Source organism: Pseudopipra pipra, chromosome 25, assembly GCF_036250125.1.
Source record: "Pseudopipra pipra isolate bDixPip1 chromosome 25, bDixPip1.hap1, whole genome shotgun sequence".
Lineage (NCBI taxonomy): Eukaryota > Metazoa > Chordata > Aves > Passeriformes > Pipridae > Pseudopipra > Pseudopipra pipra.
In genome coordinates this window covers 5,484,094-5,502,535 of record NC_087573.1, presented here as the reverse complement: position 1 = coordinate 5,502,535, position 18,442 = coordinate 5,484,094, and the positions used below count along the sequence as shown (strand labels likewise).

The window sequence follows — 18,442 nt, the reverse complement described above, 5'->3', positions numbered from 1 at the left end:
GTGTCATCGACGGTCCCCGTCGAGGTGTTCCCTATCAGGGCCGGTCTCCACCGGGGTGTCCCTCGTGCCACACAGGACGGCCCCCACCACCCCCTGTCCCCGGCGCGGTGTCCCCCGTGTCTCCCCACTCCCAGTGGGGTGTCCCCCGTGTCTCCCCGGAGCACATCCTCCCCGGCCCCAGTCCCGGTCCCGGTGCCCCGCTCACCGCTCGCTCGCCCCGTCCCGCCGCGGCCCCGCGGGCAGCGCCCGGAGCCGCCGCCGGTCGCGCAGTGACAGCGGGGCCGGGGACCCGCGCGGGCCGGGCCGGGCGAGCGGGGGAGGAGTCGCGCAGGCCCGTGCCCGGCCCCGCCGCTCCGGCCGCCCGGGGGTGCCTGCCCCGGCCCCCGGTCCCCAGACCCTTGACCCCCGGTCCCCCAGCCCAGAGAGGCGGGTGCGGGGCCGCCCCTGCCCCGCTCGGTCCCTCGGGGCGGCCTTGCCCTGTCCCCGGTGCCCTGATGCCGCTCGGCTGCCAAGACGCGGCGCTTGGATTCGGCGACAGAGCCTGAGCCGGGGAAACCCCATAGACCCACCCCCGGATCCCCCGCGGACCACCCTCCCCCGGATTCCCTATGGATCCTATATGCCTATCCAGAGGCATTGGCTCCTCGATCCTACCCGTATCTCCCCATGAATTCCTCCGCAGGGTTATCCTTAGATCCCCTCCCCATGGATCCTGACACTGTCCCCATCATGGACTCTCTCCCCGTTTTCCCCATGGACCCCTGCGGATTTCTTATGGACCCCAGACCCATAACTCCGCCCATAGTTCCCTCCTTATGGCCCTCCCTGACTCCTCCGCTCCACGCGACCCCCGGCCCTGGATCCCCTCCCCATGAATCTCGACATGGTCCCCCCCTCGGACCACTCCTGGATCCCCCACAGATTACCTACGGATCCCCTATGGATCCCCAACCCCTGGACACACTCCCACACACAGTGGATCCCTCTCTATATCCCCACGGACACCCCAAGGGGTTCCCCCGCTCCCAACCCCTCCCCATGGATCCCAATATGGACCCTCTAATGGATCCCATTTGGACCCTCCTATCCAGGGATGCCCCGCCATGAATTCCCTTGACCCATGGATTTCCAGCCTCTGGATCCTCCCCTCCCTATCCCCCATGGCTCTCCCCACATAGATCCTCCTAGATCCCTCGCCCCAAAGAATTCCACCTTGGGTCAGCCCAACCCATAGACTCCCCGCTCCTCCCAGATTCCCACCGGATCCCCCATAGGTCCCTCGTAGATCCCCCTATATCTGCCTGCCATAGATCCCCCATCCATGGATCCCCCATAGGTCCCTCGTAGATCCCCCCATATCTGCCTACCATAGATCCCCCACCCATGGATCCCCCCACAGACCCCCCTCCATCCCCCTGCCACGGATCCCCCTGCCATGGATTTTCCATGGATTCTCCCCATGGATTCCCCTCATGGATTCTCGCCATGGATTCCCCTCCATCCCCCACCCATGGATCCCCCCACAGACCCCCCCATCCCTGTATCCCCGCCCTTCCCGCATCCCCGCCCGCGGCCGCCCCGTCCCCGCCCCCGCCCGGTCCGTCCCTCCCGCGGGCGGGTCCCGCCTCCCGGCGCGGCGATGGCGGCCCCGGTGCGGGCCGTGGCCCCGGTGCGGGACGCGGCCTCTGCGAGCAGCGCGGGCCCGTGGTCGCTGCGGCACCTGGACCTGGAGCTGCGCGTGTCCTTCGCGGCCGCGGGCGCGGGGCGGGTGCGGGGCCGCGCGCGGCTGGAGCTGCGCTGCGAGCGGGACGGGGCGGGCGCGGAGCTGCGGCTGGACGCGCACCCCACGCTGTCCGTGAGCCGAGCGGCGCTCCTGCCGCCCCCCGGGGGGCCCGGGGACCCCGCCGGGCAGGCGCTGCCCGTGGAGAGCCGGCCCTTCGCCAGCTACGGCAGCGCCCTGCACATCACCCTGCCCCAGCCCCCCCGCGCCGGGCAGCTGCTCACCCTCCTCATCGACTACGAGGCGGGCGAGGGGCCCGGGGTGAGCGGGGGGACACCGCGGGATAGCGGGCCCCCGGGGGAAGGGGGGACACCGGGGGGACACAGGGCAGGGGGAAGGGGGGAGACACCGGGCCCGGTGAGAAGGGGGGACAGCGGGGACACTGAGTCCAGAGTGAATGGGGGGACACTGGGCCCGAGGAGAGGGTGGGACAGCGGGTTACATTTCGTCCAGGGTGAGCAGGGGGACACCGGCCCCGGGGGGAGGAGACACAGGGCCCAAGGAGTGACAGGGGGATGGAGGGGACACTGGGTGCAGGGGGAGGACACCGGGTGTGGGCTGGGGGCCACCAGACCCCGGGGGAACTGCAGGAGGACCCAGGGGACACCAGGCCTGGGGTGGGCAGAGCTCCCCCAGTGAGAAGTCCCTTCCCAGCTCCCTCTGAAGGGAGCAGCCCCTCAGCGGGGTCTCTGTCCCTACCCAGGTGTGCTGGCTGGCCCCCGAGCAGACAGCGGGGAAGCAGAAGCCCTACATGTACACGCAGGGCCAGGCTGTGCTCAACAGGTCCTTCTTCCCCTGCTTCGACACCCCCTCGGTCAAGTTCACCTACTCAGCCACCGTGAAGGTAAGGGGAGCCCTGGGAGCTGCCCCAGCTGTTCTGAGGGCAGGAACACCTCTGCTCTGGACACAAGCTGGGAGGGCTGGAGCTGTTCAGCCTGGAGAAGAGAAGGCTTCAGGCAGACCTTAGAGCCCAGGGGTACTCCTGCCTCTCCCCAGCCGCACTGCTGGGCTCCACAGTGTGTGTGACTGGGAGCTGACCAAAATACTCGATGCTTGCTGCCAAAATATCATTGAGTTGTTGGGATCAACTCACTGTTTAACCTCTCTGCTCTCCTCATACTGCTGCATTTCCCTAAGAAATTCCTCTCATTATCACAGAACCCCTAATTTTGCCCCATAGCAGCCCAAGGCTGGCGGGATTCCCACTCCTGGCATTTGTAGCAGCAGGAGCGTGACTGGGACGAGCCAAGTTGGGGGGACATAGCTGGAGGAGGGCAGTGATGCTGGGCTGTGCTGGATCCTGGTGGTGGTGCTGGGGCTGCCAAACTTTCAGGATGGAAGGAGCAGCTGCTGGTCCCCAAAGACAGGACTAAACAATCCAGGTTCCCTCCTTGCCTGTGGGTGGGCACGTGGTGACACCAGCACTGGGCCACTCTGGTGTGCCGGCCTGCTGTGGGCCAGGGAAGCTGCTGTGTGATGCCAATCCAGTGCCAATGGCATGGGGTGGCATCAGCTGGCAATGCTGGAATTGATTTATTTTGCCTCTTGCTCTAATTTCTCTCCTTAAAACTTTGGCAGAACCCCTTGCACCCCACAGGCTGAGCATGGGGCTGGGCTGTCACAGGCCCCCAGCCTGATGCTCTGTACCAAAAAAACTTTATTCACTGTGTAGCTCACCCCATTTTTGGGATGGGGGCCACTGGATCAGTTACCCTGGGCTCAGCCCAGGCCAGTGGATCGGCCACGAGTTCTGTGCTGGCTTGGAACAGGAAAAACGAGTTGTTGTGCAAGAACCGGGAGGGGAGCCTGCAGCTCTGGGATCTGCATCCTCTGCCCTTCCACACCTGCAGCTTCAGCATTTCCTTATCTCCTGGCACCTCGTGGGGCAGCTCCAGGTGTCCTGGTGTTGCACTCAGCTGAGTGATGCTTGTTGCAGGGATGTAGCCAGGATCCCGGGTGGGAGCTCGGGGCCTTCCTGCTCTGCTCCGCTCCGCAAAACCTGCAGTGCCCATGGACCTTCAGTGCTGGGACACCTTTGCCATCAGACATGTCCCCACTGGGTCAGCTGACCTCCCAGTCTGTACATTATGGATCTTGTGGATGTTTTTATCCACGTGTCCAGGTCCCCGAGGGCTTCACGGCTGTGATGAGTGCCACGAGCTGGGAGAAGCAGAAGGATAATACCTTTGTCTTCAAGATGTCCCAGCCGATCCCCTCCTACCTGATCGCTCTGGTTGTCGGAGACATTGTGTCTGCTGACGTTGGCCCAAGGTAAGGGGCTCAAGAGGAGACCCCAGTGCTATCCCTGGCTGTGGGAGCTGCATGATGGAGCTCCCATGGCAGGCACTTCTGCTTCTCCCTGCTCCGTGGGGCTCTGGAGTGCAGAGACACCAGCCATGAGCATGACCCAGTCAGTCCCTGTCTGTGTCACCAGACTGTGGGTCTGAGGGTGAGGGTCCTTCTCACTCTGGAAAGTGAGAAGCCTTGGTGCCACGTCCCCTCATCTTTGGGGGTATCTCTGCCTCTGCTCATCTTATCCCACATGTAAATGAGGGCAGTGGGTCCCTATGCACGGAGGGTCCTCATCTCCTCACAAGGCTGATGCTTTTTCAAGTTCTCACCTGCCACCATGGCCATATAAAAACCCTTTGACATTCAGACAAGGAAAGAAATTCACAGCAGTTTGCACTGTCAGCCTCTTTCGCTGCCTTTATCAGCAGGTTTATATTTTTCTGTGGAATAAACTTGTGCAGTTTCTGTCTGATGAAGCAACAGGGTGAAAGTCCCCTAATGGTTAAACTTCCTCTTCTCCATGCTTGGCCAGGAGCCGTGTCTGGGCCGAGCCCTGCCTGATCGAGGCTGCCAAGAAGGAGTACGATGGGGTGATTGAGGAGTTCCTGGTGGTTGGAGAGAAACTCTTTGGACCTTATGTTTGGGGCAGGTATGGCTGGAAAGTACCCGAAGGACCTGGTTCCCCAGGGCTGGGGAGGGAGTGTCCCTCCATCCCCAGCCCTGCCCTCAGGAGGAGGGGGGAGGTCTGAGCCAAGCCTTCCCCGGCAGGTACGACATCCTGTTCATGCCACCCTCCTTCCCCTTCGGTGGGATGGAGAACCCCTGCCTCACCTTCGTCACGCCGTGCCTGCTGGCCGGGGACCGCTCGCTGGTGGACGTCATCATCCACGAGATCTCCCACAGCTGGTTCGGCAACCTGGTCACCAACGCCTCGTGGGGCGAGTTCTGGCTCAACGAGGGCTTCACCATGTACGCCCAGAGGCGCATCTCCACCGAGGTCTACGGTGCGTGGCCGTGCCTGGCCCAGGGCTGCTGAGACCTGTGTGGGTCTGTGGTCTGTGCCCTCAGGGCTCAGGGCGTCCCTCCAAATGCTGCATCTTGAAAGAGGGGAAGGGCAGCAGCTGCAAATGCCATGGAGGTTTCTGTAAATTGAAAAAGAGTAGGTTTAGGTTAGATATTGGGAAGAAATTCTTGGCTCTTAGGGTAGTGAGGCACTGGAATGGGTTGCTGAGAGAAGCTTGGCTGCCCAGTCCCTGGAAGTGTTCAAGGCCAGGTTGGATGGGGCTTGGAGCCACCTGGTCTAGAGGAAAGTGTCCCTGCCTATGGCAGGAGGTGGAATGAGGTGGGCTTTAAGGTTCCTTCCAACCCAAACCATTTTATGATTTCTGCTGGCAGCAGAATTGCCTTCACTCTGAGATGACAGATCCTCTCAGCCCCTGCCAGGGATGTGGACGCTGTGTCCTTGCCCAGCCTCCCCTTCCTTTTCTTCCCTCAGCTCCCCTGTGGAGCTGATACCAGCCCCCCGAGCTCCCCCTGGACTCACAGTCCTGTCCAGCAGCTCGAGTGTCCCAGCACCATTTACTGCATCCAGGTGAATTTAAGTGGCTCTAAAAACCTCTCAGTGACCTGGGCTGGCTTGCCCCATGCTTCTCTGCAGCCCTGCTGTCCCAGTGCTGTATTTATTGGTCTCCTCCTCTCCCAGCTCATACGCTGATGCTGTTTCTCTCCTGTCACAGCACCCACTGTGATCACAGTGCACAGGGGTCTGGTCGGGGTCCCTGAACGCCTCCTGCTTGTCTCTGCCCAGGTTTGCCCTACACCTGCCTGGAGGCTGCCACAGGAAGGGCCCTCTTGCGCCAGCACATGGACGCCACAGGGGAGGACCATCCACTCAACAAGCTGCGGGTGGTGATTGAGCCAGGTGTGTGGGGCAGGTGTGTGGTCATTGAGCCAGGTGTGTGGGGCAGGTGTGTGGTGATTGAGCCAGGTGTGTGGGGCAGGTGTGTGGTGATTGACCAGGTGTGTGGGGCAGGTGTGTGGTGATTGAGCCAGGTGTGTGGGGCAGGTGTGTGGTGATTGAGCCAGGTGTGTGGGGCAGGTGTGTGGTGATTGACCAGGTGTGTGGGGCAGGTGTGTGGTGATTGAGCCAGGTGTGTGGGGCAGGTGTGTGGTGATTGAGCCAGGTGTGTGGGGCAGGTGTGTGGTGATTGACCAGGTGTGTGGGGCAGGTGTGTGGTGATTGAGCCAGGTGTGTGGGGCAGGTGTGTGGTGATTGACCAGGTGTGTGGGGCAGGTGTGTGGTGATTGAGCCAGGTGTGTGGGGCGCCCCTGCTGCTGCCAGGGAAGGGGGACAGCAAGGGCTGGGGTGAGGGTGCTCTGCTTGGGTGTTCCATGTCTGGCAGTAAACTGGCGTGGGTGATGGGACCCGGGTGATGTGGGATGGGACGGGCTGCACCCAGCTCAGAAGGGGGAATCTTGGTGCACACCAGGGCTGCGTGGTTTTGCAGGTGGGCAGAGGGTTTCTGAGGGGTTTTTGCCTTTTTCTAGGTATCAATCCAGATGATACGTACAACGAGACGCCCTACGAGAAGGGGTACTGCTTTGTCAGCTACTTGGCCCATCTGGTGGGCGACCAGAGCAAGTTCGATGCCTTCCTCCAGGTGGGTGGGACGAGGTACCAGTTCTCCAAAACTGTTCTCCAAAACCCCACAGCAGGAAGCCAGGGCACAGCAGGACCCTGGGAAGGACAGGCTGATCAGGGTGGCTGGGGAGAGGAAGAGGAGGAGGGAAACAGAAATGTTAGCAGGGGAATGAGATGAAAACAGAGCCTGGCCTTGTGCTGGCAGCAGGTGCTGAGAGTGCTCAAGGGTATCCCAAGGGCTGGGCAGCCCCTGTGAGGCACGGGGGTTCGAATGGGCTCCTCGATGAGATGGAGCAAGGGAGGGCTGGGCAGCAGTGCCAGGGTGAGTGTGTCTGGCATCACCCCTGTCTGTCCCTGCAGGCCTACGTGAACCGGTTCAAGTTCCAGAGCATCACCGCAGACGACACCCTCGCGTTCTTCCTGGAGTACTTCCCAGAGCTGAAGAAGAAGGGTGTGGACTCCATCCCAGGTCAGTGCAGTGCTGTCCTGGCCAGAGAACTGGGGTTGCCACTTTGCAGACCGGCACCTGCAGGTGTCAGACCCACCCGTGTCCCTGCAGACCCCATGCACGTCCCTTTGTGTGTTTTACTGGAGATGCTGCTGGCCCTGGCTCTGACAGAAAAGGCAGGGCACTGGCCAGCTGGGATCAGGCACTAGCCCAGGCTTGAGTGCGTGCCAGCTCAGCCTGATTCTTTTTCCATCCAAAGCCAGTCCCTGCTCTGCGCTCTAGTGCTGTTTCATGGGGTTTCCATGACTCAGCCTGGTGAGTCTGGTGAGCCCTGGGATCAGGCCCAGCCACCGCCCTGGGCTCAGCCCAGCCTTGCTGGAGATCCAGGCTTGGCAGGGGCTTTCCATGCTGGAGCCAGCTCATCCTGCCAGCAGCAACAGGGCTGATAACCACAAGCACACCCTGAGCCCGGGGTGGTTGAACAGCCTCACCCCGTTAGTCTCTGGTGGTCACTGTCCTTGGGCAAGTTTGGTGGTGCTGGGGACGCCCTGGGAGAAGGCACCTGGTGTGGGGCTCAGGGAACTGCTCCCAGCTCTCCCTCCCACCTTGGTGCAGGGTTTGAGTTTGACCGCTGGCTGAACACGCCGGGCTGGCCGCCCTACCTGCCCGACCTGTCGCCGGGGCAGCAGCTGATGAAGCCGGCAGAGGAGCTGGCAGAGCTCTGGGCAGCCGACGGCTTGAACATGGAGGCCATTGAAGCCGTGGACATCATGGGCTGGAGGACGTACCAGCTGGTCTATTTCCTGGATCAGGTCCTGCAGAAATCCCCCTTGCCCGAAGGTGAGGGCCAGGTGCCCAAAGGGGACCCAGGGTGACAAGCCCCAGTGAAGCCTCATGGCTGAGGACATGAGGACATGTCAGTGGGACACATGAATGTGTGGCCATCAGCCCATCTCCGATTTCTGTGCGGGTCCTGGTGTCAGGGAATCCTCAGTCGGAGTGGTGGGGGATGGAGAGCCCGGGGAGGTGTGTCCCTGGATGTATGGGGATGTGTGCAGTGGCAGGAAGGAACCCTGCTGTCCCCAGCCTGGCTCGGCTGTGCTGTCACCTCCCCATGTCACCTCTTTGCTGAGGGATCTCCCCCCACTTCGTGCTGGCCTCCCAAGCCACTGGCACGTAGCTCTGCAGAGCTGCATGGCCTGGGAGGCCCAACATGGGCATCCTCCTGCCCAGAGTCAGCAAGTGCATGGGGTTCTCCAGAGCTGGGGGTGTGGAGGCCTCAGGAGGGTCCAGGATTGACCAAGGCTGGGAGGATTCCAGAGGATTTTCAGTACAGCTGGGATGGGCTCACAGGGTTCCCTGGGAGCAGGGGTGGGGAGCTGGGACAGAGCCCCATGGGGATGGTGAGCACTCCCCTCTCACAGGCAACGTGGAAAGGTTGAGCAAGATGTACCCCAAGATCTCCAAGGCCCAGAACGCTGAGCTGCGACTGCGCTGGTGTCAGATCGTCCTCAAGAACAACCTGGAGGCCGAGTACAGCAAAGTCAAGGACTTCCTGCACAGCCAGGTTTGTCCCTGGGCAGGGGTGGCTGTGCCCAGCAGTGTGCCAGTGGGGAGAGATGGGCATGGGGCACAGGGTGTCAGAGGGCCAGGGTTTAGCTCTTGTTCACGACAGTCCCACAGGATGGTTTTGGGTTGGGAGGGATCTCAAAACTCATCTCCTTCCACCCCCTGCCATGGGCAGGGACACCTTCCACTAGCCCAGGTTGCTCCAAGCCCCGTCCAACCTGGCCTTGGACACTTCCAGGGATGGGGCAGCCACAGCTTCTCTGGGCAACCTGTGCCAGGGCCTCACCACTCCCACAGGGAAGAATTTCTTCCCAATATCCCAATAACCCTGCCCTCTGGCAGTGGGAAGCCATTCCCCCTTGTCCTGTCACTCCTGACACTTGTCCCAGGTCCCTCTCCAGCTCTCCTGGAGCTCCTTTAGGCACTGGAGGGACTCTAAGGTCTCCCAGAAGCCTTCTCTTCTCCAGGCCGAACACCCCCAGCTCTCCCAGCCTGGCTCCAGAGCAGAGGGGCTCCAGCCCTTGCAGCATCTCTGTGGCCTCCTCAGGTCCATGCGTGTCCTGTGCTGGAGACCCCAGAGCTGGACGCAGTTCCACTGTGCCATTCACAGATATTTTGCAGACTATTCTGAGCTGGAAGGGACCCACAAGGATCATTGAGTCCAACTCTTAAGTGAATGGCCCATCCGGGGATCAAACACACAACCTTGTTGCTATTCCTGTGTGCTCTCTCCCTGGCCAGGAGTGGGGCGATGCTGGAGGCATCGTGCTGGGGACAGGGGGGATGTGGGGCTCCTGGGGCTTCACCCCCCTGGATCCAGGGAGGAGTTTGGGGTGTAACCCCCCTCTGTCTCCACAGGGAAAGCAGAAGTACACACTGCCCCTGTACCGGGCCATGTGGGGCGGGTCGGAGGCCACCCGGGCCCTGGCCATGGAGACCTTCTCTGCCACGGCCCCCCAGCTCCACGTCAACGTCCAAAACTATGTGAAGAAGATCTTGGGCTTGCAGGTGGCAGAGGCCTAAGGCAGCCTGGGCTCCGCTCCCTCTGCCTGTGTTCCCAGTGGCAGGACCTCAGTGCCTCCCCCTCACTGCACATTTCCTTATTAAAATGTGTAATTTTTTTTCTCTGTTTGTTTTTCCTGTTCCCCATGAGCCATGGGCTGCCTTAGCGTGACTCCCTGCTCCTCTTCCTGGGCTCCAGGCTGGTGCCCAAGGAGTGGACCCTGCCAGCCCTGCTCTGGGCTGTGCAGGGCACTCTGGGACACTGCTGGCTTCTCCTGGTGCTGGCACTGGAGGGACAGGCCTGGCCTTGTTGCCTGCAGGGCTGGAGAAGCCCATGGCCCTGATCCACACCAATCCTTTCTGAGTTCCTGCCAAGCTGTTCCAGGTCCTGTGTGGCAGTGGGGACATGGGGACCTGGTGCAGGGTGGCAAAACTGGGACCTGCTGGCTCCAGTGCTCTGGGGTGCTGCACAGGCAGAGCAGGAGCTGGGCATTGCTTCTCCTCCTTGCTCTCCACCTGCCGTGGCACCTGCCCCCCACCCCAGCACGTGGGGGCTCACGGTGGGGTGGGGGAAGGGGGTGCTTCTGCTCTCCTCCCAGCTGTCCCCTGAAGGGTTTAAAGCGCCAGTGTGGCCTACATATTGTGGAGACTGTGGGAATAGACAAAGCTGGACAGCCACGCTGTTCCTTATTCCTTATCGAAGATAGGGATATGAGCACTCCCCAAAATTCCAGTACAAAACTGCCCAAGGCTGCATGAACACCAGGGAGCCTGCTGGCCGTAAAAGCCCCTGAGGTGGCAATAACAAGAACACCCAACTGCCCTGGAAAGCTCACATGACCCCCACAGTGTGTGCTGACCCCTACACCACCTCCCATCCTGCAATCCCTTAAGAAACTCGGGGTGTCCTCTTGGCAGGGGGGGTGTGCACGATCTCAGCACCCTGCACAACAGCAGCCCAGGAGCAAATCACAATAGGCCACAAGTTTTCAAACACTAAATCTCTGACCCCACTGTGGTCTCTAGAGCCAAGACTCAGCCCAAACCACCCCCAAAGCCAAGACACCCGCAGTTACCATGCACTTTTCCTTACAGGTTGGCTCAGGAGGGAGCTCCAAAGCCCAAACAGTTTGAGAAGTTTGAGTCAAGGGGGCATGGTTGAAACCAGCCTGTTTGGCCCGAGAGAATGAGGCTTTCCTGGGCAGTGGGTGTCCTCTAGTGGATCAGCATTGCTGGAAATGACTTGGACCATTTTTAGAAGTTGCAGTGGAGAACCTTTCTCCAGCTGCAGATCTGGTTTCCCAGGGAACACAGAGCATGTTGATACAATTAACGTGACCTCGGAAAAGAGACTTCACTACCTCTGGAAACAAACCCTCTGGTTTAAAAGGTGCCCTTGGCTCTCAAAAGCACCTATCATGTCTGGTCTGTCTCACCTGAACAAGCCACCAGTGAGACAAACTGGGTAGTCCCTAAAGCACTTCCCTTGGATTAAATAAGTGACACGTTCTCCACTGCACTGCCTGCAGTGCTCTCGGCACACCGGAGCACACACAGGTCTGTTATGGGATGCTGAAGAGGAGCTCACAACTGGTACTGCTTCACTGAATGAAAATCTTGGCTGCAAGGGTGGGAATGCAGGGGCTGGGAGCTGCACAGCTTGGAAGGGATCCTCCAGTGCTCCAGCCATTCCCACCAGCCAAGCAGAGAGCAGCCCCCTTGTGCAGCTGGAGACAGGACAAGGTCTTGATTTCCAGCTTGTTGCTCCCTCCCGGGGCTGCCCTGGGAGCTCTGGGCAGGGCTAGGACAGTTCCACCAGCAGACACTTCACCAACACCAGCTCTCTGGTGCTCCCCAACCAACATCATCCAGCAGTGGGGAGAGGTGAAGCTCCTCTCCTCTCTGTTCTGCAGCATGGGAAGCATCCGGTATGGAGCTGGGGGCTGGAAGGGAACTGCAGCTGCTCCTGCATGGGCTGGGAAGGGCACTCTGCCTTCACTCACCTTCCTGCAAAGGCAGCGGCTCAGAGACACTTCAGTATAAAATTGGTAACAAGATGTAACACACTTATTTTTAACAACGTAACCTTCATCAAGCTCGGAACATTTTTTGCCTAATTTTTTCCAAAATGAAAGCCAAGTCAGCCATGAAATGCCAGGAGGAGATGTTAATTCTTTATTAATAAATAGATTTAGAAAGGCTTAGCGAGACAGGATTAATGGATTTGACGGTCAGAAAGGACTGCTGTAATCTGCCAGTCTGACCTGCTGTAGAGTACAGGTCTGGATTCCCACAGCCCACCAATCCAGGCAGTTGCACAGGGGCTTATCTGTTAATCCACACCACGGAGTCTCTGAAAAGTCACTATATTCTGGTCTGAGGGCAGTCCCCCCTGTGAACACCACGTGCTCCGTTCCCACTTCTGTTCCGTCTGACTTCCCCTTACAGCCCCCGGCTGGGTCAGCTGAAGCTCTTTAAATAGTATTCTTTAAATATTGTGTTTCAAAGGATTAGTGACTCTCATGACTGCTCGATTTTACAGTATGAAAGTAATAATGGGCTTGATTATGAACTTAGTAACTCCCCAAACCACGTGGAACTAATTCATTTCTGCGATGGTTTCAGTTCTACATTTGGGTAACAAATGTAACAAAGCCCGAACCCTGCGCAGAGATAAAAACGCAGCAGATCCCGGAGAGCACCTCAGCTGTCCCTGCTGCTCCGAGCTGCTGGAAGTGTGCAGGCAACAAGCAGCTCAGCACAGAATGGCAAACCAGAGAGGTAGCTCAAAAGTGCCAGTGTTTCTGAGGAGCAAAGGAGAAGCTGGATGACCGAGGCATGTCATATGTCTGCGCTCAGCTCCGCACACTGCTTGTCTGAGATGTGGGTAGCTAAGGAGTCTATGATGTCAAGGAGGAGGAGCTGACTGAGTGAGCGGAGATTTGGCAACTTGGAGACCTTCAAGGAAAACAGAACAGAAAAAAACAGGAAGAAATTAAAACCCTCCCCAAATCACAGCTGATGTATCAGCCTTTTCCCCCTGGAACGCCCATGGGAAGGTCAGCGAGTCAGGCTGGGCATGGGTGGTGTGAGATCCATCGTGGGGCTGGGCTGCAGGGAACAGACAGCAGGGCCCAGTCAGGGTTTAGAACCAAATTCAGCCTGCTGTGTGGAGGGCTGGGAATGGAGAGCAGGTGGAACCTACCCCCAGCACTGCCCCTCTGCTGGTACTGACAGACCCGGTGCTGGTCACCAACTGAGCACTCTCCTGACAGCAACACTGGGCACCAGCACAGCCTGAGTCCTAAGGTCTCTGTGTTTCCACTGAGAACAAGACTCAGGGCCTGATCTCTTCACTCCTGTGCTCCTGAGGAGAGGCTGCTTTCAGTGTCCATGCTGGTTCTGCTGGCATTCCTCCTGCAGTCAAAGCAGGTCACTGGAGCACTCGCCAACAAAAACCTCACCACATCAGACTGATGAGAATCTACAACAAATTTCTTGCTTTTAGACTGTTCAGAAGCTCAACTGTTAGCAAAAAGGAGCTCTGCACATTCCTTCCTTCTCCACAACCTCATGGTAAGAAGCCAGTAACCCCTCGGTCTAGAGGCATTCACACACACACAGGGCAGACTGTGCCCAGACCCAGCCTGCCTTACCTGAGCTCAGATTATTACCTCCATCCACTCATCCAGCCCAAATTACTTGAGCTGAGATTATCACCTTGGCTCTGGGGAGCTGGACTGTGATAAGGACATCACGTGCATCTTTTGAGGGAAGGAAATGGCCGTGGATGCTTTCAGAAAGAGCTCAGGACGTGCTTGTGGCAATACCCTCAAACTAAGGGTCTGCCAAGACTGGGAGGGAGAGAGAACCCCCTTAGCACTGCTGGGAATCCTGCCCCTGCCCCCAGGCACGCACTGTGGAACAGATCAGGGTGTCACTACAAACACATCACAACAGCAGATTTATTAGGGCTTTTGCACAACACTGACACACAAGAGCCTCAAAACACGTCACCCAAAGCAGCGAACCTCTGGGAACAGCTCTTCAGTAACGTTCCTGCTGTGGGGAGAGCTCCTGAACAGGCCAAATCCAGAACAGCGTTAAATAAGCTGGAAGAACAGGAGATCCCACAGCCACAGCCCCCAGCCTGCCTGAGCCCCGGTGACCCATCAGGCTTGTGCATGAGAACAAATCCCCCTCAGAGCCCGTGGCTGGCCCAGGAGCACAGCACCGAGTGTCCGTGCCCAGCCACACCGAGTCACCCAGCCCAGGCCAAAAATCACACACTGAGGCCTCTCAGGCCAAGGGAAAACATTGCATAATTGAGATTTCTTCGTGCACATCTGCTTGACACTCTTCCAGCCACGTTTTGATGAAAACTGTTCTACCAGTCAACAGTTTAAATACAAAACACTTCCCCACATTCTGGTGAGGAAGTACAGCTGAGGAAAGGCCTCAAGCTCCAACTGCTGGTCTCTAAGTGTCACAGTGTCCGTTCCCCCCAGTATGTTCTGGGGACAATCACACCAACCCCTTTGTCTTCCTGTGGCCTTCACTGGGAAGTGAGACTGAGATTTCAGCCCTCAGGGGCTGCAAGGCAGTGACCCCAAACCCCAGGGATGTCCCGTACCTCACAGTGACTGTTCCCCATCCCTGCTGAACTGGGCTGCTCCAAAGGACTCATGGAGCCAGAAGAAAACAGGTAAGAGGAAGGCAGGAGCTGTAACTCTCCTCTGGGAGTGATTTCTGGATGCTGGCTCCACTCTCAATGCTTTTTATGCATTTTCAGTTACTTCTGAATGTAAAATGTGTCATGCTCCAGCAACTTTGGCATTTAATGAAGAGTCTGAACACCTCCCTGTCTCCTCTCCAGACACTAACAGGATGTAGCAGAGCTCTCCTTCCCCCAGAGGAGGATTGTGAGTTAAATATACAAAGGAGAGCAAGCTACTTGAATACTAACTAGGGAATCGTTATCAGTAAGTGTGTAGCATCCAGAAATCCCTATTCTATGATTCACCTACCCATTTCAACAATGCTAATGAGTTGTGCAATGAACTGGTGACATGCTGGGGAACTCTCACGGAGGGATCACATTTTACAGGAACAACTAAACGACAACATCATTATTCTCTCAAGTGAGGACAGGAGTATTGGCACATCAGGCTCTTGACCTTTCCTGCCACTAATGCATCATCCTGCATACCAAAACAGAATCACAGAATCATTAAGGTTGGAAAAGACCTCAAAGACCACCGAGTCCAACTGCTGAACATGGGAACTACAGAAAGCTCAGCCAGGACATGGTAACTTACTTTAGAGCACATGACAATATAACATGTATGACAGAGAACACTTCAAGAGAAATATAAACAGCACACTGATAACTGCTAGTAGGGAGAGATTTGTGCCCTCAGTATACAACAAACTTATCCTGTTACATACCAACCCAGCGAGGGCAAGGCACAAAATTAACAGCTGGAAATGGAAGCAATTTTGTGTAACAACTGGTTTTGAAGGTCTTCACATTTCCAGACTAGGCTGTTATAGTCTTTCATTTATTTTTGGTGTGGGAAGTGTGCCCAGCAGTCCTGTCAGCAACATGCAGCCAGCTCTCAGCTGTCTCACACGAGGAAGAATTAAACTGATTCCTCTATTAATGTGTCTTTAACCAAGGCAGTGACAGAGGACAGCAGCTCTCAAAAGCCACAGAAAAGATGCAACCAACCTTGGTGAACTGGTGGACGATGATGTGCAGGCAGTGCCTCTTCATGTCCAGGGCCTGGGTCTTGTCAGCTGCCTCTAAAATCTAGAGCAGAAGCAACGATGTGATTTCCCTTCTGCACAGCTCAGGTGCACAAACAGTGCCCTGATGCAAAGCAGGAAACTCCTCTGAGCCAGGGAAACATCTCCATTTTGCATTACAAACTGAATCTTTTCTGAACTATTCAAAAATAAGCCCTGGATTTAAAATGTATGGAGTCCTCAGGAGTTAATAAGCAGGAATTGCTTCTGCTCGTGCTGCAGAGGGTTCAGGAGCTGGCATTGGCACTGGGGGCTTTCTTACCACACAATATCTCTTGTCAGCTCAAACTCCACTCCCAGTTCCCATCAGCATCACTGATAAAACAAGACTAATGTCACCTGCACATCCCCACTTGCCCTGGTAGAAATGTCTGCCAAAAAGGGTTTGCAGCTCTGTGCTGAGCTTACGGTGAATCTTAAGAAGGCCTTTAGAAACAGTTCTGCAATGGGGAATGAGGAGCTCAGCAGGAGCCAGGTGAGCAGTACCTGCTGAACCCTTTAGCACAGCACAGGAGCAGAAGTGACACAAAAATCAGGTAAGGAACAATGCTGCTGAAGGCTGGGCTCTCACACACGTGCCACTGCCATTGGAAGGGGCTCGGCAGTCTCAGTGACTTGGCACTGGGGGTACCCACTTGACCAGACCCCTTGGCTTTCCTCTAAAACAAGTGACTACTTAAAGTGCTTGGGGACAATTACCTGGAGCACATTCTCCACTGTGACATTCATTTCGAGGTTCTGCTTACAGTAGGCTTGGAGTCTGTTGTTGGAGAAGCCGTAGTAGTAAGGTGCAGCAAAGAGGTACCTGTTCATCCCATTGAGGAATAAACCACAAAGCAAAGGTAAGAGCACTGATGGCAAACACAAATCCCTGTCAGGAGTGTCACCTGTTAGTGTCACCCTGACAGACCCTCCTCTCACGCTGTGCTGGGCAATCCAAAGCAAAAGGAAGGTGACCTGCTGGACATGCACTCAGACAGATCCTTCAGTTCCTTCAGATTTAAGGATACAGGGAGTCTTCAGGAGGCATGTTCACTTCTCCATAGTAGATGTATCTAAGCATGGACTCGAATGCTTGCTTGCTGGGAACCATTTCACCTATAGAAATGTTCACTTGCCCATCCTCTGGCATGAAGGAGCGGAACATGGCTTCGAAGTAACTGGAAAGGAAAATAAAACTGATGTAACACATTCTGCAGATAGTTTTAGCCAGTATTGTTCAAAGGCTGCAATTCACAACTATAACTCCCAGAGCAGAAAATTCAGTTGACAACCTGGGCAAAAACACTGCTAAATTATTTTTTCATATATGTCTGCCACTGAAAACTCCAAATATAATCCCCTTAATTACCATCAGCACTACCTGAAATTCATCTGTTTCTTGAAAACTAGGACACGTGGTGCTTTGATTTTTGCCTACTTTGCATAAGACCCAGCAGAGAGCTTAAAGTATTATGAATTTCCTCGGTATCTACAGGCTGCCAATCATCAGGGCTAGTTTAAGAGCTGTAAAATGCTTCTAGTAAAACACCACGGTAACTAATACTGAATATTGTTACTGGGACTGGAAAAAAATTGTGACAGTATTTGAAATAGAGATTTTATGAGAACACTTAAAGTTTGGCAGAATGTAAGGTGCAGGTCCACAGAACACACAAGTGCAGGACAAAGCCACTTCACCCATGTCCTGGGGAGGGAGAATAGTCCCACCTTCAGCAAGGTGAACTCCTTGTCTCTGCATAAAGTATGGGAACAATCTACTCTGTTATGCACCATTTTTTGTTGTTTATTTATAACCGGTCTTAAATATCAGTAAGAGAAAGAAATTCAAGTTCCACATGATTCAGTATGAATGTTCACAGTCAGAAGGCTCCTTCTGACCTCAGTGGACATTTGTTGCTTTCCACTTCACAGAAACCACCTTATGTTTTCCACCCTTTTTCCCTTCCTGTGATTTTACAGATTCTTTGTCTTGCAGTGCAGCTTCTCACACATCCTCTGGAGAATCTCTGCAGTTTTAATTTCCTCCTATCTTTCCCTGCTGGGTATCAAATGGAAAAAAAAAGTTAATCACTATAGCTTAAAGGCTTATTACGCTCATTGAGCAAAGCTGCCTCTTACAGTTCTTGCAGATATATAAGTTCCTCCCTGTCTCCTGAAACAATCCAGCTGAGCCCAGACTACCCAGCATGGCACTGTACTCACACAGTGTTTGTTCCAGCTTCAGGAACAGGGCTCACCTGGAGCGGGCTGCCAGGATGGCCTTGTGGGCTGGCCTTGGGTGCCCATCCAAAAGCAGGATGATATCACAGAATTCAGTCCCAGCTCCCTCCAGGTAAGCCTTCATGTCCTGGATCAAGGACGTTCCTGAAATGGAACGTGAGGAAATAAAGACAGTTCCAAGTGACCAGGTACTGCTGAACTAATACATGGCCAAGCCATAGCTCCAGACCCTCTTTCCTTTGGCACCCTTGGGCTGAGTTTCAGTTAAGCCCTTCTTCATAATTTTAGAGCAATATGAGCTTCATCCTTCCCCATCACAACCCATTCCCTACTGCCCATCCTGGAACCAAACCTGCCAGCTCTGCCTTCTGTTCCTGACAGCAAACACCAGTTGTGGCCACAGTGAGAGGTGCTCTCTGTAGATACGAAATCTGATTTTTCCCCTCCCTTTTCATTATTTCCAACCATGAGGAATATAAAATTTTGTATCTTAATGAAAAATCCCAAATCAGCAATAAAGGTTTCCTTTATCCAATATTTTAATCAATCTTTGAAAATACACAATAACTCAGAAACAGAGCACATTCAAGTCTGATTCAAACTCACTCATATTTTCAAAATTCATCTTTCAGTTTTTGATATTTGGGTCTCACACCATTCCAGCTCTGGATACAGGAAG

General features: G+C 55.8%; 3 protein-coding genes across 3 annotated transcripts in view; 1 reads left to right on the top strand and 2 right to left on the bottom strand.

Moving 5' to 3' along the window:
- NAV1 (neuron navigator 1) overlaps positions 1-222 on the bottom strand; it is a 75,305-nt gene extending 75,083 nt beyond the window's left edge. The window contains exon 1 of the mRNA XM_064636021.1: positions 206-222. The gene's annotated coding sequence lies outside the window, so the exon portion shown is untranslated. The remainder of the gene's footprint in view (positions 1-205) is intronic.
- Positions 223-1,624: 1,402 nt separating this feature from the next.
- On the top strand, positions 1,625-9,855 carry RNPEP (arginyl aminopeptidase). The gene is made up of 11 exons (XM_064636026.1): positions 1,625-2,041; positions 2,484-2,624; positions 3,903-4,051; positions 4,605-4,721; positions 4,841-5,076; positions 5,880-5,993; positions 6,620-6,732; positions 7,074-7,182; positions 7,777-8,001; positions 8,586-8,728; positions 9,589-9,855. The coding sequence occupies exons 1-11, from the start codon at positions 1,640-1,642 to the stop codon at positions 9,751-9,753; spliced, it is 1,914 nt and encodes a 637-aa protein (XP_064492096.1). The 5' UTR covers positions 1,625-1,639; the 3' UTR covers positions 9,754-9,855.
- A 2,029-nt stretch (positions 9,856-11,884) lies between these two features.
- The window catches only part of LZTR1 (leucine zipper like post translational regulator 1), a 34,945-nt gene continuing 28,387 nt past the window's right edge, over positions 11,885-18,442 (bottom strand). The window contains exons 16-20 of the mRNA XM_064636025.1: positions 17,781-17,907; positions 16,551-16,700; positions 16,240-16,345; positions 15,464-15,544; positions 11,885-12,690 (exon numbers count right to left, since the gene is read on the bottom strand). Coding sequence (XP_064492095.1) covers positions 12,574-12,690; positions 15,464-15,544; positions 16,240-16,345; positions 16,551-16,700; positions 17,781-17,907 — 581 coding nt within the window. The 3' untranslated portion in view covers positions 11,885-12,573. The remainder of the gene's footprint in view (positions 12,691-15,463; positions 15,545-16,239; positions 16,346-16,550; positions 16,701-17,780; positions 17,908-18,442) is intronic.

Bases quoted from the DNA above. Each gene is read 5' to 3' on its own strand.
- RNPEP (XM_064636026.1), top strand. From the start codon at position 1,640: ATGGCGGCCCCGGTGCGGGCCGTGGCCCCGGTGCGGGACGCGGCCTCT. The intron at 5,994-6,619 runs GTGTGTGGGGCA...GCCTTTTTCTAG, and splicing joins GCGGGTGGTGATTGAGCCAG to GTATCAATCCAGATGATACG. The intron at 8,729-9,588 runs GTTTGTCCCTGG...CTGTCTCCACAG, and splicing joins AGGACTTCCTGCACAGCCAG to GGAAAGCAGAAGTACACACT.